The sequence below is a fragment of the Lytechinus variegatus genome, chromosome 9, assembly GCF_018143015.1.
Source record: "Lytechinus variegatus isolate NC3 chromosome 9, Lvar_3.0, whole genome shotgun sequence".
Classification (NCBI taxonomy): domain Eukaryota; kingdom Metazoa; phylum Echinodermata; class Echinoidea; order Temnopleuroida; family Toxopneustidae; genus Lytechinus; species Lytechinus variegatus.
The window spans coordinates 15,461,526-15,482,108 of NC_054748.1; the positions used below are offsets into that span (position 1 = coordinate 15,461,526).

General features: G+C 36.3%; 1 protein-coding gene across 1 annotated transcript; it reads left to right on the forward strand.

The window, feature by feature from the left end:
• Positions 1-302: 302 nt before the first annotated feature.
• Positions 303-15,755, forward strand: LOC121421051 (U1 small nuclear ribonucleoprotein 70 kDa-like). Its single transcript, XM_041615650.1, has 8 exons — positions 303-606; positions 2,076-2,193; positions 2,924-2,988; positions 3,464-3,526; positions 4,767-4,848; positions 10,297-10,398; positions 12,128-12,209; positions 13,384-15,755. Exons 1-8 carry the CDS (start codon positions 463-465, stop codon positions 14,063-14,065), a joined length of 1,338 nt encoding a protein of 445 aa, XP_041471584.1. The 5' UTR covers positions 303-462; the 3' UTR covers positions 14,066-15,755.
• The last annotated feature ends 4,828 nt before the right edge of the window (positions 15,756-20,583 follow it).

The window sequence follows — 20,583 nt, forward strand, 5'->3', positions numbered from 1 at the left end:
CACAGTTAATACACGCGCGCCTATGGGAATCGCGAGCTGTCGAAAAACGCCTAAAATTACACTTTTTTTTTATTTCAGCGAAAAAAAAGTAATAGAAAGTGAAGAACATTACCATCAGACCATATCTCTAAAAAATCTTTACAAGAAATTTCGAAATGACGGAAAAATAGACGCAAACTTGTGGAAAAAAAATCTCGTACTGGGTGGGACAACTCGGCCCGCGGTCCGAGATGTCCCGTGGTCCGAGTTGTCCCGTCCCCAAAAAAAGCCATCACGCGACGTTGGTGAGGAAGCTTCGAAGATCTTCTCACGAATTTCAAAGCCAAAGAACGATATTTTTACAGAATTTTGAACACCAAAAGCCAGGAGAAACATAGGAAAATTTAAGGCTTAGTATAAAGATGCTCGGGATGAGGAGTTTGTGAGGCGTTTTTTCGTTATTTGAACCATAGAAAGCCAAACATGACGCAGTATCTGCCCCCAAATTTGTTGGCACTTTTCGCTCCACGCGAGCCCATTCGTTATCTTCCTCCACTGGACAAACTCCCAGAAGAGAAAAGAACTGACGGTTACAGCGGAATTTCAAGCTATGTTCAACTCTTTGAGGTAAAGTATGCTCCAAAAGAAGAAAAGGCCCGAGAGAGAAAGAAAAAAGAGAGAAGGGAATATAGATTGAATGAAATTAGGCTAGGCATGCTAGACAGCCATGACAGCTGGCAAAAAATGTTAGAAAACTCCTCGAAACAGACGGCGTTTCGAGGAGTTTTCTGACATTTTTTTTTAAATTTCTCCTCGTACACAGACGGCTCGCTATCGTGCAGCCTCCATTAGGGGACTTGCAATGCAAAATCCCCCCGTCGGGGCTTTTCAATTTTTGTCTTTAATGAATAAAAATTTTGAAAACTAACGTGACCAAAATGCAAATTTATATTCCCTCTTGGCATTAATTGCCCCAAAACTGAGAAAAATGAAGTTAAAAGGAACAAAAACAGTGACACCTCGGCTGTTGCGCAAATTCACTTCCCCGTTTTATCCGATCTTAAGTACATAAACATATGGCCATTGAGTCCCCTGACAGATCGCCTAGAACTTCGGTCTCTGTATTTGGTGAGTGAAGCCAACGAAGTTCAAACCAACAAAACAGAGACCGAAGCTTTTGGTCTAGGCATGCCAGGCTAATCAGTTTTGAAAAGGAGTCAGATTCAGACTCAGAGACAAGGAAGGAAAGAAAGAAAGAAAACAGCAAACACGGAAAGTCAGAAACATGGTGAAGTTGTGAAAAATTGTTTAGATGAAGGAAGTGGGGGAAATTAAGGTCACTGTCACTGAATTTTCGAATCTAATTTCTAGCATGCTACATCACTGTAGACTAAATTTCCATGACCTGCAGCCGCAGCGGTAAGTGAAAAATGTCCCCATAATAAGGCATAAACAAGGTCAATCTCAATTTATCAAGATATGGACTGGTTGATTTGTCTTCTTGTTGGTAAACTTATACACTTTTTTTAGTTTAATGTTGGGTTCCTCGGAGAAGACTGGTAAAAATATGATGAAAGATGCCAGAACAGAAGACTCGGGTTGGAACAGAATAGAGAAGGAAAAAAAAGTAAGGAAGAGGAATATAACTAGGAAAGTATAAAAAAAATTGGAATTTGAAAGCAAGGACTCTGCTCGGAGGAAAAGGTACAGTAGTACAGCTATCAAACTAACTTTTTCAAAATTTGTTGGATTGTTCACGTACTTTGATATAGCCAACCGGATGCGCATGGCTGAGCTGAGTGATGTTGGAGACTCCAATCCAATTCAATCAAATAGACAAGATGTACATGCAGAGATGGCCTCTGCCATATTTTGAGACTTGCTTTGTGCCAAACTTGTCTACGGCTAAGTAATGGACACAACAAATAGGCAGTCACTCCCTACCAAAAGTTTGTCTTGCTAAAGTCAAAGGCTCATTTGTTTGTTTGTTTTCTGACAATGACCCTCCAGAGAGTACAGAAAAAAATGCAAAATTTTTGTTTAATTTCTGATTTATTGTACTCTACCTGTTATTTTAATTTTTTTTTACATACCAGGATCCTGCAGACACCCCTCCTCCAGCTCGGGGAGAAACAAGAGAAGAGAAGCGTCTTCGGAAGATTAAGGAGAAAGAGGAGTCGTGCAAACAAAAGATGGAAAGCGAAGTCGCAGAATGTAATTAAACAGTTCAATTTTTAGATCCTGCGTCAGCAGTTTACTCTTTCCTTTCTCATTAAGATGCAATGTATATAATGTATTTGGGTGATTCCAAGCACCACCAAGTATTAGAAAAGACATGTAAAAGTGTAATGCCACTGGCTGCGGAATCACCCATTTCTATGTATTATACCTGGTTTTTTCGCACGTCATATCAGTCCATGTTGTGATGTGTAGTAAACACCAGGAAAAGAAAACTCAGTTCATTGAGCTATTAGAATTCCTTCGAAGCTGCATCCTCGTGGGAATCTGCTCTATGAACTACACAAATACTGGACCAGCTAATATTTGCATTCAGAATCTTCCACTTAATGATGAGGGTCCCAATATTTTTGTGTGTTGTTGAATTTATGGCTGTTCGGCGAATTCGCAAAAAGTATTTTTATTAGAGAGTCATAGATTTTCTCTTGCAAATAGATGAAACCTGATGATGAGGAAATTCCACTAAAAAACAGTAAGGTCAGGAATCTTCAATATAGTGTCATGTCACACTAGTGACTAGAACAAATAAATGTGTAGTGTCACTACATGTACTTTCATTGAAATAAATCGGAAAATCACAGGTCTGCAATATGAAATTTTCAAGCAATTAACTTTAACAAGTTGATATCTTGTATAAATGTCACAATGGAATGGTTGTAGGTTATATGACAATAAACAAAGGTTTTGAATTTTTTTCTCAATACAGGGGATGCCCACAGCAATCCAAGTGCAACGTCAAATGCCTTCAAGACACTCTTTGTAGCCCGTATTGTAAGTAGTGTTCATAATTACTGGTAATTTCTACTCTTTAATTTAACTCGGTTGCAAGATGCTTTTAATGAATACCGTCTGCTACAAATGCCCAAAGTTTCTAATTTATGTTATGACCAAAGTCCTCTTTATCTTTTTGTGTATTGGTCATGTGCCATAAGTTTGCATACTTTTTGTGTTGCATATTATATTGATTTGGGCAGTGCATCGACTTACATGTATGTACATCATTTGACCACACATTAATTCCTTAATTGTCAATAGCATTCGCTACAGCAAAGCCTAGCTACACGCTCTGCATACATGTACCACTGCAGACTGACCACAGATATTTTTTTTTTCAATCTTTTACCTCCAATTACTATGCCACTATTTCACGTCTGTTTCATTTACAATTTCCTTTAAATACAATACCCAATGAAGTTCATACATTGCAAATAATTTTTCCCTTGTCTTTTTACTCCTTTTCATGCAGAACTACGATACCACAGAGTCTAAGCTGAGGAGAGAGTTTGAATCGTATGGTCCAATCAAAATGGTTAGTGATTTTTTCAAATGATAACTTTTATTTTTGTGTCAAACAACATCAGAATGCTAAGTAAGATGTCGAAAGTACAGTCCATACAAACATTAAATACATAGAAGTAGTGATGGAGTCTGAGGAAATGAGAGAAAAAAAAAAGTTTAGTCAAATATGGTATATGATGCACCACGCCGTACACCGGGGTACCGTAGTACCCCGGGGTACGGCATTGTGCAGCGCCATCTCGTGTTGTAATTTAGTGTACAGTTACATTGTTGTCATGGTGATCACGGTCGTGGTACGATCAGTGCGACAATCATGACAATGAATGGGGACAATGATCACAACGCCTATTTCCTTTCTTTGATACAATCTAATGCCAATAATAGTAAACAAATTATACAGGTATCATTATTGAACAGTGAAGATTAGAACAGAACATGAAAATTAGAATAAAGTTATCATTTTCATGCATTAATTGTTACATAAGATCACTAAAAAGAAAAAAAAAATCTGTACAAAACATTAAAATATACTTGTACACATTTTTTGGTAACCCAGGGTACAGCGCAAAAAATAAAATAAATAATACAACAAAATGGCGGATTATTATTTGGTACCCCAGGGTACCAAATACTGCATCATATCATGAACTCATATTTCTTAAGTCCAAGAATATCAGGGAATGGTAGTTGTGGTTGCTTTCAAACTTGGTTTTAGTATAAGCACCATGAAACAGGCTGCCTACCATAGCGCGAACATTGAATGTATTTATTTTTTTTTTTTACAATGTACCAAAGGAGTTTTAGATGAATTAATGGTGGCCCAGTCCACTGACGTGTATATAAGCATGCAAAGGTGATGACTCTCCTCTACGTGGGGCCTCCATTTAACATCCTGTCCAAGGGACGGAGTGTGTTCCACTGTAAAATAGCCTGCATCTATTGAAAAGGGGAGAGACGTCTACACACATCGCAGGCTTCAGTCATCCGCCCTTGGTGGACTCGAGTCGATGACCTTTGGTTCGACAGGCAGACACTTTCCAGACTGAGCTTACTTCGCTCTTTCCCCATCAGTTATATCGCGAGAAGATACTTACGGCTGTGGGTCACAGTGATTCACCTCGCTTTTTGCCTCCTGGGCAAGGTGACGCCTAACAAATAATAATCATAATAATGAAATTGTACTCACTAAACATGGAATTGCCAGTCTACGATCATTGTTTCTATTTGCACATTCTTTCTCCTGTCAACAGATTAGCATTGCCCATGACATCAACACCGGCAAACCGAAGGGATATGCTTTCATAGAGTACGCACATGAAAGAGACATGCATTGTAAGTATACAATAACTAATCAAACATTTTTGGTTTGCATGAGGGATTGAACCATTTCCCCGCTGTATACTTCATTCTCTATTCTTTTTTACTTGATAAACAATTGTACAGATCTGACAAAAAGTTTAGGAATAAGAGCAAGAGCCCCATAGCATAAAGCCTGGTGACTGATTGTGGGGTTTATTTCTTTGATCGATTGCATTGAGTATTGTGTATGATCGATCATAAAAACCAACCCCACGATCAATCGCAAAGCTTTTTGATATGGGCCCAGGTTTAGGAATCGAATCAGAGTACGGGTAGTGTGTCTGTCATTATTTAATGCCCGTCAAAGAGTACTTGTGGAACAGCAAAAATCTGCAAATTAAACCAAACTTCATTTCTCCCTGTCAGTTTTTCTAAAGAGTATTTTTAGTAAAAATAAAAGAAAAATCCATTCTACAATTAGGGGCTCACTTGAATATTTTTGCACTAGTCTCCTTTATTTATTTTTTTCCAATTTTGATTTGTTAAAAAAAATTAAAAATCAAAGTGCAGAAGGTTGTACTGTAGAACGGAGTGTAATTAAAATCTAGTAAATGGTCTGAATTATATCTTTTACTTGTTCTGTATCGAGATTTGAATATGAATATATTGGTAAGTGTGTGATGTACACAAGTGTGTTCTTTTATTCATTCTTGTAATACGAGTCCTGCGATTGGTTCATCCATGGTTGGTAAGATGTTCAAGTGGTGAGATTGTAAAATAACAAAAGAGTGTATGGTGAGTATTGTATCTTCAAACGTGTGATATGAATTGAAAATTATGGAACAAAAGAGTATTTAAGGATCATGAGGCCATATGTCTTATTAGTAAATAAAAAAAAAACAGGAAAAAAATAACACAATTGTTTATGGTAGAGTGATTCAATGACATTTGCTTTTGCATCAGTTGCTCTTGTGGAAGTCTGGGGTTAGGGCACCTTTTTTCTCTTCGGTGTGTTGGATCAGTTGGTAGACTGTCCGTCTCACAACTGGGAGGCCGGGAGTTCCAACCCGGCCGTGTCCGACCAAATGACGTTAAAAGATGGGAGCTGCTGGCTTGCAGTACAAAGGATAGAGCTACGTCGATCTGGCGCTGCACGCGGCTGCCGGGCCCATGATTAATTGGGTAAAATAAATTTTTGAAGGATCTCCGTTTCAAACGATAAAACATGGATTTTAAAATCATTTTCAATTAATAGTATTCGGGATGAAGTTGCCTTAATACCTTCATGGGTTAATTCAAGTGTAAAAGTAAACCCGTCACTAACCCAATCTCCTACATTATTTGAAATCAGTTTCGTATCACACCCATGTGTCTACAGAACCGGAAAAAGGAGCAATTGTCGCGGGAGCAAATGTTTGGTCGCTGGTACACATATTCATTGCCGAAGATTTTCTCATTGTTTAAAGTATTTTTTAAGGTTTTTTTTTTCATTATTAGTCTCCTTTTTTGTGAGGTTTTCAACAGTTACTTTCTTCGCACGTGTCTGTTTTTAATATAAATACAGTCTATTTTTAATGACCAATTATTTAACAGTGTTATCTGCCCCAAAGTGCATACGATCGGATAATTTTAATGCTTTATATCATCTATAAATTATATTTAGAAAAATTGTGTTATTTACATTATGATGCCTGTGGTAGAATATAATGTATAGTTCCGACTAGCTCTCTCAAACCTTTCTCTTTTTGTCACTCCCAACACAGCCACGCAATTTGAACGTGTGCGCTGCTTGCTCATTGGCTAACGCTCAGCCATGCTGCATTATGATTGGCTAAAGATACATGACAACCGTTAGGTTTGTATGTTTTGGTAAGAAGATTGTTGTTCCCTCAGGAGTGCGAGAGTGTGACCAATCGATCCAATCAAGTCGTTGAGATAAAACCGCAGCACAAAATAACAGAATCAGATTTTTGCTTGCCATTCACCAAATATTCAATCAAACTTTCATTATCAAAGTTACAGTCCCTCTTTGGATCTCTTTTTTCCCCCAAAATTAAACCCCCAAACAGTAAATTGATTTTATTATTTCCTTAAGGAAACAGTTTGTTAATAGTGAAAACAGCCAAATCATTTTTTATCGCGTATGCTTTCGTTCTCTGTTAACACCAACACAGAATTTTAAAGTCAGAATTGACTTTTGTAACTTAAACTTTTCATTTGGCCAGTGCAAATTTTAATATTAAGTGGGCCTAAGAAGAAATTAACTTTTAATATCATCCATTCAGTTATGTGACCCTTTTCCCTTCAGCCCTGTATAATTTGTCTTATTCTGGGAAGGCGTGAGAATTTCAGTGTCAACAAACACTTGTACCATCGCAGTTTGTGAGAGGTCTGTTCGTAGTGTTCAGTTTATTACTAGGTTTGTTACGAGGTGTGCGGAGAGATGAAAGTCACAGATTCTTGCAAGCAGTTTCGTCCTTTAGGGGTCATTTATGAATGGTATTAGTTGGGGGTTTTCACTGACTAAAACGATAATTAAGAATTGATGTCATGAAGTTCAATGTACAGATCTGCAATCCATTCACAAAAATTGGAGAGGATGAATATCTTAGAAGTAAAAAAAAAATGTATCACCTTTTATTGGTAGTTTAGTTTTAATAATTCATTTGGGTAAGACAGTCAACCAGATTTTATTAATTTAAAAAAGCAATTTCCAATCCAAACGTAGGTGTGTTGGAAGTTTGAATGTATGTTCATATAATAGAGTTACTTGTATATAGAAAATGAGGAGTATGAAAGTTTGTTGAATGAATAGAGGTGATAGATGGAGTATTAATATAAATGTTCAAATTATTAAAGTTCAAGTTGAGAATGATTGAATGATGTTAGGGTGATGTATGTTCAAAGGTCTTGTAATGATCTTGGTTGCTGCTACGCCAGAGTGTTTGACAGTCATAAAAATTGTTGCATGGGTGCAACTCCTAAATCAGTACATGGATTTATAAAAGACATCTTGTTTTTTCGAATAGATTTGTTCATTTGATGTACTTGATGCTGAAAAGCCTTCTTGCACTGATGCAACAAAATTAATTGTGTGTGGACAGAAAGAGTGAGAAAGTTAAGAGTGAAGTACAGGTCAAAGGTGAGACAGTGTAAAGGTCATAGAAATGACCAGGTTATTATGGAGACATAGAGTAAAGGGCATGGAGATGACCTGATTGTTGGAGTGTAAAGGTCATGGAAATGACCTGGTTGTTGGAGACATAGTTTAAAGGTCATGGAGATTACCTGGTTGACAGATAAAGGTCATGGAGATGACCTGGTGTTATGGAGATACATACAGTGTAGATGTCATGGAGATGACTTGGTTGTTATGGAGACAGTGCAAAGGTCATGGAGATGACCTCTAAGTTGTAAAATCAGAAATCACACAATGTACATGTAGGATATTTTGAATCTAAGAATTATTCTTCAAGTGCCATTCTCCAGTACGTGGATGTCATCTATTCAATATAAGTATCAGTGTCATTCAATTTTAAAGGTATCCTTGTATATACATGTACAATGTCAAATCTAGGAGTTGTTTTTAGAGGGAGAATGAAATGCATGATTGTAATTATAGTAAACTATGTGTTTTGAGTCACATGAAACTCAGTTTAAATAAATACCTAAAAAAAAAAACATGAAAAATAAAGGGGGGTTATTGTGAAATTCCATGTTTCGACTTTTTTGCAAAAAAATATATTCAGGATGTTTTGTTAAGATTTTCCTGTGAAATATGTTTTTTTATCTTCCTCTCTAATTTGTTTATTTAATAATTCAAATGCTATTAAATCAAGTACTTAAAAATTAATTGTAATGCAATGGTCTGCACAGGGACTATACATGTACTTCAAACCCAATCTTGTGGAGTAATAGGGGTTCGGGAATATTTCTCTTTTCCTCGGTTTTCTTCCTTCTCTTCAATATTTTTTCCCAGTTGGTTAAATATACCAAATTGCCTTTTTTTTCTCTTTTTTTAAGTTTTATTTGAAATATATATGAGAAATATTTATGCAAATGATTTCCTTTATCATTTCCTTCATGTATAAATGAGAATAAGATTTTGTGATTTACGTGTAACTCTAATTCTGTATATGACGGCTATTTCGTGACCCAATTAATCTTGATTTCAGCTTTAATTACGAATGTTTTCGGGGAGGGGGCAAACAGAATTTCAAATCTTGCAAGTTCAATGTACATGATTAAAAGTCGAAGACAAAATTTAAAACTTAAAAGAAACAGTGACATTAGCTTCTGAGGGATTTCCACAATTTTAATAGGTTAATGTATACTGAAAGGTAGTTGAGTTATTTTGTTACGTGCAAAAAGTAAGTAATGCACATTTTCTGTAAAAGTACACAATTGAGTGCATTGGTAAGTGCTTTGACAATAAATGCACTGTCAAGTGGGTTCCTGTCTGAATGACCTCAATACACCTACATACACAGCCATCTCACACTGCTAAATATCAGATAAGTATAAAAAAGCAAAGAGATTGGTAAGTGGTCCATTCACACTTAACAAAGTTTTGGTTTATACGCAATGCACTATTTGTGATATTTTAGATATTTTCAGAAAATAGCATTTAATACAAAGCAAATTAAAATTTTATTTGAATGAAGGGTATGGTTAAAGAAAAAAAAGGAATGTTTTCAACTTTTTTGCACAAAAGGGGGCTTCTCTTTTTTATAATATAGTATTAGATTTTAGGAAGAGTAGGGCCTATATTGATTTACACTTTTGACAGGTCTATACTGTGATATGTATTTCACATTGGCTACTGCCCTATTGTACTTCCTTATTGATAAATGAAACTGAATTATATTCATTTTTTTTTATTAATAATACTCTCAAAATACAAAGAACAATAACTAAGACATAAATGTAAATTGGGTGGGCAATGTACTTGCTATAGAGCTGCAATACTCATTCAACTCTTTGATTTTCTTTTGGGTTTAAAAATTAATATTCTTCCCTTTCCAATTTAGAAGTCATTATCTGAAAGCAGATTATCTCCCTTACAAAAGCTTTTAAAATGATAAATTTTGCAAGTTACATGTACTGTATGTGATATGTCCTTATTAAATCTAACATAGGCTTCTTTGCAAGTGTATTTTGTTCAAACTGGGTGACCTATGAATTTCATTGATTGTTTGGAATGTAACATTTCACTAACATGAAATTCACATGTGATAGACGTTTGAAAAAAAAAAATATGTATGAACATACTGGGTGGTATATGTTTTTTAATATAAACTGATTATTTTTCTGCTAGAACTTTGAAGCCTCCTTTTGGTGCTCTTACCCACAAACCCTCAAAATTTATTATTCAATTCATTGAATTAATGATTCATTTCCTTTATTTCAGACGGGTAAGTATCTCAATTCAGCTGTTTTTGTCGGCTAGAAATTATTAATGATTTGTATTGTCTCTGACAGCGGCCTACAAGTACGCAGACGGTAAGAAGATCGACAATCGCCGGGTTCTGGTTGATGTAGAGAGAGCGAGAACAGTCAAGGGATGGGTACCAAGAAGACTAGGTAAGCTAATGACAGATATTAAAGCGACCTGACATTGACAAATCATGGGGAAATCAAGGCTAATCTCAGAACAGAGAAGGGATTCAAGTCTTTCACTTGGCTGCATGCCTGGGGGTGTTCTGTAATAGACGCCTGCATGTCTGGGAGGTCTAATACAGGAGAGCAACAGTTAGAAGACTAACCAACCAGAAGTAATTTGCGTGTTTTCACTTTGAAACGTAACCTCACAGAGGTTATTAGTTTGGTTTAGCAATCAAGAGACCTGCTAAGAGTCTAGAATTGGGATTGTTGGAAACTAGAACTGCGACGACTCGAAGTAATAACCATCGCAAGTTCGGTCAAATTCATGCTGTCCGAATTTTTATTGCATTAGTCCGACGGATGGATTATATCATGCAAGTCATTTGGTCTTATGCAAATTTTGTATTGATTCAATTTCCCCATGATTCGTCGGTTGCAGGGTGCTTTAAAAATGAAGAAAAGTGCATGTAGTTGCAGTGATCTATGATTTCATGGGAAAGACAAAGTACTTATATTTGAGATAAGCTTGAAAAAGAATCACACTGAAAGGTCACCAATGTAGATGTTTATGTCGGAGAAGGAATATGACAAATTTCATATTTTGCGAATCATGAAGCGCTTTTAATTGGAATCATCTTATCATTCGACCCCCTAAAATCTTCCCAGACATGTTTTGTCGAGCTCATCTCAAAGTTTGCCAGATTTCATGCTCTGATATTAGGCTTTTTTTGGCTTTAAACTTGTATAGCATATGAGGAATATTTTCCAGGCCCAATGAAAAAACATACTAAAATCGCACAACACTTACAGAGCTGCCAACTGTTCTGATTTTATCAGGATTGTCCTGATTTCCAACTTTCAAAATGACCAAAAAATCAGGACGTCTCTATTTCTGAAATTTCATGTGAGATAGAAAAATGTATGAGAAATTGCCATAGACCCATTCATGCCCCAGTCCTGAAAAATCTCAAATAGCCCAGTCCTTAAAGGGTTGAAGTTGCTAAACTCAAGGAGCTTTAGGGGGCACTGCCTTCGGGACTTCTCATGTGGAGCGTTTTGGCCCAGTGGATAAGTCTTCTGACTTTGAAACGGAGGGTGGTGGGTTCGAATCCCAGCCATGGCGTAATTTCCTTCAGCAAGAAATTTATCCACATTGTGCTGCACTCAACCTAGGTGAGGTGAATCGGTACCCGGCAGGATCAATTCCTTGAACGCACTGAGCGCTGAGAGGCAGCTCAAACTAAAACCGGGGTAATAATGAATAAACAATGCGCCTCGGAATAGATTATTTCTAGATAGATGGCACTGTATAAATGCCTACTATTATTACTATTATTGATCCCGCATGGGGCTCTGGACCCCGCTGGGGGCTTAGTCGGCCCCTAGCCATTGGTTGTCTGGTCCAGATTGGACCTTGTTGTTTGGAAGTGCCCTTTCCCAAAGGTAATATAGAGGGCACATGTCTCCCAATCTGTAATCACCAATCCACTCATCCCTCCCCCAACAAGGGAAGATGAGCGGATTGGCACTGATTAGAGATTGGGAGACATGTGCCCTCTATGTTAGCTTTGGAAAAGGGAACTGCCAAACAACAAGGTCCAACCTGGACTATTCATTGGTTGTCCAGAAGAGGCATAACTCCATGTTGTCAGGTATGTACTTAGGTTCTCCTTTTTGATAGCAAGTATGATGTGGATTGTTTCTTCAGGTGGTGGTCTAGGAGGGACCAGACGAGGAGGACCTGATGTCAACTCGCGTCATTCAGGAAGAGACGATCCATCCGGAAACAGGTGAGATACAAGAAGTTTATTAAAGTCCAAGTCCGGATTCAAGTCCTACACTCATTCATTGATATTCGCACTAAACATGTTAAATTGTATCAAAGTAAAAGCGCTTCCCCCCCTCATGTCTTGCGCAATATACAGTTGAAGCCAAAAGTTTACATACACCCATGGAAATCAGTGAAATTTGTTTGCTTGCCAAACATCTTAAAATATACTATATCTACAGTAATATGAATGTTACCATGACAAATTTAGTATCAAATGGAAGAGCGTATTAACCTCTGTCACATGATTGGGATCAAAGTATATTTCAGGTGGAATTTCCTTTGAAGAAAGAAAGTAATCTTGTAGAATGTATTCTATTGTTACATATTTTCAAACATTGCTTCATAGAAATAAATAAATGTCAAATCTATGATTTGTATTACATTTTCTATCATGATATGTCACCACTGAACAAAAAGTGTAATCCTAAATGTTTGTGTTGAAAAGTAACTATGAATTTTTTCTTTTTTTGTCCAAAATATGAAGATTTTTGGGGGAAAATGACACCAAAATCACCACACAAAATATTTTTCAGCTCCTGGTGACAAAGCAATGTGATGAAGGGGCATGACACACTCTGCTATCAAATTCGTCATGATAGCACAAATATTTTATAAGATACAGAATATTTTATGATGTTTGGCAAGTGTCAGCTTTTCTTTGAATTTCCTGGATGTATGTAAACTTCTGGCCTCAACTGCATTCACAAGCATTCGCCGGAAATCTGCCACATCTTTAACAACATTTTTGCGACATCCTGGTACAGGGTTCTGGAGTTGCACATTATTATGTTTTCAGCCAAAAATACTCATTCAAATCTTAATTTTATGCTATTTATAATCGCAACAGTGTCCCCAACATATGTCCTTAAAAAAGAAACAACAAATGGTAAAAAAAAACATAGAAATATATAAATAAGAAAAAAAAGAATAAGTTTTGGTATTGTAAAATGTCTGGGTTGCATTTCCTTAAAACACTACAAAGAGTCTTCAAACAAAAAATTAGCACATTCAGAGCCTTTTTTATTTTTTTTTACTATCAATGAAATTTTGTAGAATGTAAGATTTTGAAATGTTATGATTGAATATATTTCCAAAAGCAATTTTGAATCAAAGCCATTTCTTGTTCATTTTAGGGAAAGAGAACGGGAGCGTGAAAGGGAGGACGAGGAGAGAGATCGCCGCGAAAGAGAAGAACCCGACCGTGATCGCGAAAGAGACCGGGATCGTGAGAGGCGACGTGATCGGGACAGAGATCGAGACCGTGATCGGCGGGATAGAGATCGTGACCGGGATCGCGATCGCAGAAGGAGGGGAGAAAATGATGAGCGGGAGAGAGATCCTGACAAAGAGCGTGATCGCGAGCGAGATAGAGGACGTCGTGACAGGGATCGGGACCGTGATCGCAGCAGGCGAGACAGGGATCGCGATCGCGACAGGGACCGTGATCGCGACCGGGATCGCGACAGGAGACGGGATCGTGACCGAGATCGCGATGACGCGAGGCGCGATGAGGGTCGGGATGAGAGCAGGAAAGATCAGTTTGAGGATGGAGATGGCAGGAAGGGTGAGTATGAAGACCAACCAGAAGGCTATAACCAGGATCAGGAAGAACAAGGTGGAGGTGATGGATACACAGAGCAAGAGAACCAGTACGGAGAGGACGATCGCCAAGAGGTGGATTTCACCGCCGAGGATTACCACGCCAAGCTCAAGGAATACCGTGGGATGGAAGCCGAAGACGAGATCCAGAATGAAGACCAATCCAACGGTCTCGCGCAGCAAGAACACGACGATTCTTTTCAAAACACTTTCTAAACTTTTCCATTTGGTTTCCTGGTCGCCATTTACCAGTTGTGATTTTAAGTTTTAATGAGGAATGAAGACAATATTTTGACTTTTTAATAAAAAATAGTAAAAACTTTGTCTGGAGGTATCTCGGCATTGAATTAAAGATTGATTTTACCTGATGAACGTCATCTATGAGATCAGAATGTCATGAAATTATTTGCGTCAACAATCGTATTAGGAATGACTTTGCATATCATTGAAAAGTACATAGCGGATGGTACTTTTTATTTTTTTATAGTAACAAAATGGGTAAGTGTGATAGATTGATTTGATTTGCAATTCGCAAATCCCTAATTTTGATGTTAAAAGCAATAAATAATTGGGGGATATATGTTTCTGTCAGCTTTCTAGCACATGTCATTCAGAAATGGGTAAGTGTAAAATTTAGATATCGGCAAATCACTGATTTTTAATCTTTGGGGGCATATTTTCATGTTTTTTCTTGGTTTTATGAAGTAATAGTTACAAAATAGGGAAGTGTAAAAATAAGATTAAATCTGCAAATCCTTGATTTTAAGGATGATACCAAGATTGAAGAAGTGGTTGGATGGGGAGGGGGCTTATTTTCATGTTACTATAAAGCACATTTGTGACCCTCACTCAATAAGTCAATGTTGCTCTACCTGTAGGTTCAGAAGAGGGGGGGGGAGGCATAGGTATTGGTGTCTGCAGAAAAGGTAATAATGTCTTGTTTTTAAGTCTTTTTATTCTCAATGATACATTGTGTCAATCTTTTTGTTCATCATGGATGTGATCATGTGAATTCATATTTATTTAACCCAAAAAGAATCACTGACTCCTCCGAGTTTGCTGGATTTTATACAATTTAATATAATCTCATATTCCTCCAGTTTGTGCTTACGGTATTTAAGATTCATAATGTTTGAGTTAATAGATATCACAAGCTTTTCTTTAATATTGTTTTCTTTTTTTCACTTACAAGCTCAATTGCACATTTCTCAACTCTCATCGGTTATTTGAAAGTAGAATCAAAGATCAGTTGTTCAATTCTCAACTCTGTGTCGTGTGGAGGCAGAGTCGACTGCACCAGAGTCTGCGCTATCAAAATACTTTCCCTTAATAGTCAATAGATCTACATTACCCTAATACTCTAATTGTATGTGCTATCAAGCATACAAATCAGCTGTACGATCAATCGCTGAGCCTCGTGTAGCAGACCTCAGATTGTTTTTACTTCATCTAATTAAGAAATAAATGTACACTCTATGTTACACTACATGTAAATCTTCTTGTCATACATGTATCTAAACCACCTACCACCAACAGTGTTTAAAATGTAGTTTAGACTGTACAATGTATGTGACTCCCACAAAATGAGTAGCTTCAACCCTGTATGATGTATACTTTATTCAATCAAATACTAGCGATGTGTAATTGTCATCTTTCATGATAATGCTAATCCAATTTTGACAATGAAATGAAGCTAAACCAGACTTGTAAAAAAGGAAGGGGGGGGGTCTAGGTGTCATTTTTTAAAGAAAAAAATTGTTTTCTTTTTCGTCATATTACTGTAAGTTTTTCTCCACGGTTTGCTATGTTTTATTTTTCCTAACAGGCAACACAGTTTGTACATTGGATCTAATATTTGGTTTGTATTTGCATTTCCGGAATAAAAGTAAACTGTATGTATTATGTATTTATCCATCTAACTCTAGCTTGTTTTTCTTGTATGAAAGGGACAAGAAAGAAATAAAGGACTAATATGTCAGGGCTTGTGGCTCATTCTTTAAAAAATATTAATTCCCACCCATCTTTTAGCATGTAGCCTAGAAATATTGCACAATCTGTCATATTTTGTTGGGACAATCCTTCATATGAACAAAATTGTCACGTAGAGATCCGTTGACTTGCTCTTATGAAATTCTTGTTTTGTTTTGATATTCATGCAATTAAGTGAAAATATAAGTACACATACACAAACAAAACGAAGGAGATAGAATAATGCCAAAAGATAAGTGGCAAGTAAAGAGAATGAAATGGGAATGAAAAGAGATATAGTGATGAAAAAATAAGTGTAAGATATGAAAAGAAATAATGAAATGGAAGAAAGAAAAGTGGTAGATAAGGAAAGCTCAAAGTGAGAGGAGATATATACATGTATAAAGAGAGAAAAATAATGAAATTGATGGACAGAGAGAATGAAAGACAATCTTTCAAGACAAAATGACTAGTATCAGATAAAGAAAGAATAATGTGGAAAGAGAGAAGTGAAGAGTTAAATGGCAGACAAAGAGGGAGTGAAATATGAGAAAAGGGAAAGAGACAAAATACTAGTAAAAGAAGTTGGAGAGAGCGTACAAAATAGAAGGAAACTAGAAAATAGGAAATTAGTGGAAGTGGTAGATGGAAAGATTAAAAAAATGACTTTTTCTTTCCATCCATGTACTGGCATGCTTACATTCTTGTAAGTTAGTAATGTCCGCATCTCTGAAAACTATATTTTTTGGGGGGGAGAGGGTAATGTATATGAAATCCGAATTTTATCTCCCACAAATGTACATAGAGAGAAAAAAATATTTCATGAAATACACAAAGACTGGGCAAAAATGTATCATTATTGATCATCTAACTTGTATCGATTTTTTTCTTGTATTACTCCACTCTATTCCATACACCATCTCTCGTCTCCCTCTCTCTGTCACACACACACTCCTCTGCCAATTTATTATTTCTTTTTCTGATTCCTCATCTCTCCTTCATTTCTTCTCGTCTTCCTTCCTCTCTTTCTCCTGAGGTTATTTCTTCTTCATCAATCGCTTATCTCTCTGCCAGTCCCCCATCTATTTTCCATCCCTCTTTCTCCATCTCTCTTTCACTCACTTCCATTGCGATCCATTCCATACAACATCTCCAGTCTTCCCCTCTCTCCCCCTTTCTCTATCTGTCTTTCACTCACATCCATTGCCTTTACAGGAATTAGAATATCGTACTGTATGTGCTGCATCAAAAAAATCCATCATTTCTATAGGTGGTCCCCCCAAATTCCCAGTAGTCCCCCAATGAATGGTCATCTGCACCTCGTAACATACGCAAGGCCGCCAAAGTTCAAGATTACAGTATTATTTTACTATTTCACAGAAGAACAAAGTAAAACAACACAGGCTTACAGGGAAGGGTATATTAATTAAATGATTAATTCACAAATGTGCATACATAATTCTACATTGTAACATACAACTGCTGTCATTAAATATTCCAAAATGCCGTGCTCGACATTTTCCCTTCCTGGGTGGACTATACATGATAGCAACAAAGGGCTTCAGAATCCCCCACAGAATGAATCGGGGGCCGAGTCTTTGCAACCGCCAACTAAAACTAACATAATATTACATTCCAATTGTACATAAATATCAATTTCAGTCCGATGACAAAATGCAAACAATATTAGACAATGATACATCACAGACCATACAAGGTAGTAGCCTCATGTTAAGCAGTGAGCAATTATTAGAATAGCTTATACCCTATGTACAATCACAATCTGGTATGGAGCTAAAACTTTCTAATGCTGAATAAAGACTATGAAATTGGCAATAGATATATAGAACACAAATACAACAAAAGATAAAAACATCCACAGGTATTTTGGTATAACATCTTGCTGCTCACTCGAGCCTATTTTACATCCTATCCGAAGGACAGCAGATAATACTCATTCCAACAAGGTTCCTCTTCACTATTTCTAAACCATGTATAGTTATCAAATTAATTATTCATACTTTATTCAAACAGCTATTTTCATCTTCAAATACAACATTAGTAATTTCCCTACCATTGTATCTTAAGTTGTTAAGTGTCCTGAAGTTTCCTGAAAACATCAAAAATTGTATCTCTGTTGTCTTTCAAAAATGTTCTTAAAACTCTTCATTTAACTTCTCAATTTCTTTATGGGTGTTGAGCACTCTACAGAGTGGATTTTATAAATCACATGTATAATTATTATTACCATGAATCAGAACTATATACAGATTGGTTTAGAAGTTAGAAATTTATCCAAGTGCACCAAAAACAGTAATCTACACGTTCCCACCACATTGCCAAATTAAGGATTTGGTGTACCATCGCATTGCCAATTCAAAGATTTTGGTGCTTATTTGCATTCGTATATTGCTTTGCATTTAAAAAAATGAATAATGAAAGATAACCATTTAGGCTTCTCTAACACAAGTCATTGGACCAGACTACAATTTGAAGTTACATTGTATTTTTCCAGATTATTAATTATAAAGCAAAGAAACAAAAAAAGATCAGCTTCTCTTCAATGGAACATTTATGTCATGCATACTAGAAAAAAACCCTTTATATGTGTTTAAACAATTCCATTTAATTACGGTCTAACACACTGCTTTACCTACCTGAACAAAACTGAAAGTTCACATCTTGATCATGGGAACCAATTTTGAATATTAAAAAAAACATTTAGCCAGCACACAAGCATTTCAGGGAATAATTCCTGTTTAGTGCAGCACTACATGTATTTGAATTAATTTCTTGCTGAAATTACACTGTGGGTGGGATTTGAACCCTCAACCCTCTGTTCCATAGTCCAGAGACTAATCCACTGGGCCACAAGGCTCCACTTGTATTCGAATCTTCACTTACTTCTTTTCTTTTTTTGTGTGTAAGTTGACATGATTCCACTTAAGTTCGTTTCCTTCAGACCAAAACACAATCAGTTCACTTTCAGTTACAGTAAAAATTAATTTTGAATTATGAAAAAAAGACAATTTACAGATCCATTATTGGCAAACAAGCTTTAAAAGCAATTTCAAATCTAACTACATGCCTCAATAACTCCATGGCACTTTACTAGTCAAAAAAATTATCAAATTTTAATTTAGAAGCATATCTTGTGTCATGTTTCCTAAAAGAGACATTTCTGTCGAGCGCATGATTTTCAATCACCTAGTCTTAATTTGAATATTCAGCAGAGAAAAACAATGAATAAAAACATGCAAATTTAAAGCTACACATCATAAAGCTTTGATCATACGCATAGCTATTCTATTTCTAACATAAGATATTTACTTCTATTTTGATTTCACATCATCATGTCCATCAATATATTTACTAAATGTGTACCTGAAAGATTGGTTGGTTGAATAAAAACATATTTTAATTAAAAAAAAAATGAATCTGTCTTTTCTTTCTAACCAGGATTACAAATCTTTGATGGTTGAATGCCACCGCACATCTTACGATTGTTCTGCGACCCGATTTTTGAATGAAATGTAGTAGAATTTGATGCTAATAGTGAGACATGGATTATCTTACTGTGTAATGTTCTAAATCATCGCACGAATGCCTATGCTCAAATTTATGACTATGCCATCATCCTTATTAGAAAAAGTGAAATAGCTATCTCGTTGTAAAGACATCACAGCAACCGTACTATGGGCTACTATTTGAAACCAATTTGACTTTACTCCAAATAAATGCTTGCAATCCTCCCAAATGTTCATATCAGTATTCTGACGGCTAATTTGAACCTCAAATAAAGAGACTTTTCATTCACATTTTCAGAAAATGAGCAAAATACAATTTGTTCCAAAATCGGATCGTGGAACCAGTTTTAAGGTGTGCAGAGGCCTAGACTCAACTGAAAGTGCTATTGTAGTATATGGTGTTACACAATGGCACGACAGGCCTAATATATTGATATCTTTTCAGCACAAGGCCATTTTCCTAAAGGGCACATGTTTATAATACAGCACAAACAGGAAAAATAAAAAGGGCACACAAAACCTCCCAAATTGGAATATTAAAGCACTGATATAGCACCCTTATCTAGATTTAATGTACTCGCGAGACACAATTATTATCATTATCTTATCATTATAATTCTAGTCATTATATTGGTTATATACCAGCTTGGCATTTACCAGCAAAATGCTGTCCTGCCAAGTTCCAACGGGAGTTACTACAAACAGAAATTATAACTCTAGCTTCATCTGCACCATAGCAATGAGTATTTAGTCAAAATCTTGAAGCAAAATAGTAATTTTAGATCAAAACAAGCCCACCAAATTGGAAAAAATCAAGATTTTTTCTCTACATTCCGAATAGCTGGTACGACTGTGAGAACTCTTCAAATCCTAACCTACACTCTTTTCTCATTTAAAGACAATCTTGGTTGATTAATCGCACTATGGATATATTACTTTGCTGTGTATATCATTGATGACATATCATTCACATTCAACAGAGCACTTTATACAGCAAGTCATGGCAGGTATTGCCCCCTTTGCACAAAGCCTAGCAATCATCGTAGAACTTTTTTGTGATTGATTGCATTCGTGAAAGTCAAGCGTATGATTGATCACTAATCTTTGTGTTACGAAACCCTGGTTATCGATCATTAATTTCTATTTCTTTTACAAACCTCTAAAATCAAAGTATTTGATACTAGCAAATCTTGTCATGGTTTTGTAGCATTTTTCTGGCTATGATTTTTTTTTGTGAAA

What these genes read in the sequence shown, in the direction of transcription:
- LOC121421051 (XM_041615650.1), top strand. Translation starts at nt 463, where the DNA reads ATGACGCAGTATCTGCCCCCAAATTTGTTGGCACTTTTCGCTCCACGC. An exon ending in GCTATGTTCAACTCTTTGAG is followed by an intron (nt 607 to 2,075) that starts GTAAAGTATGCT and finishes TTTACATACCAG; the next exon opens with GATCCTGCAGACACCCCTCC. An exon ending in ACATGAAAGAGACATGCATT is followed by an intron (nt 4,849 to 10,296) that starts GTAAGTATACAA and finishes TGTCTCTGACAG; the next exon opens with CGGCCTACAAGTACGCAGAC.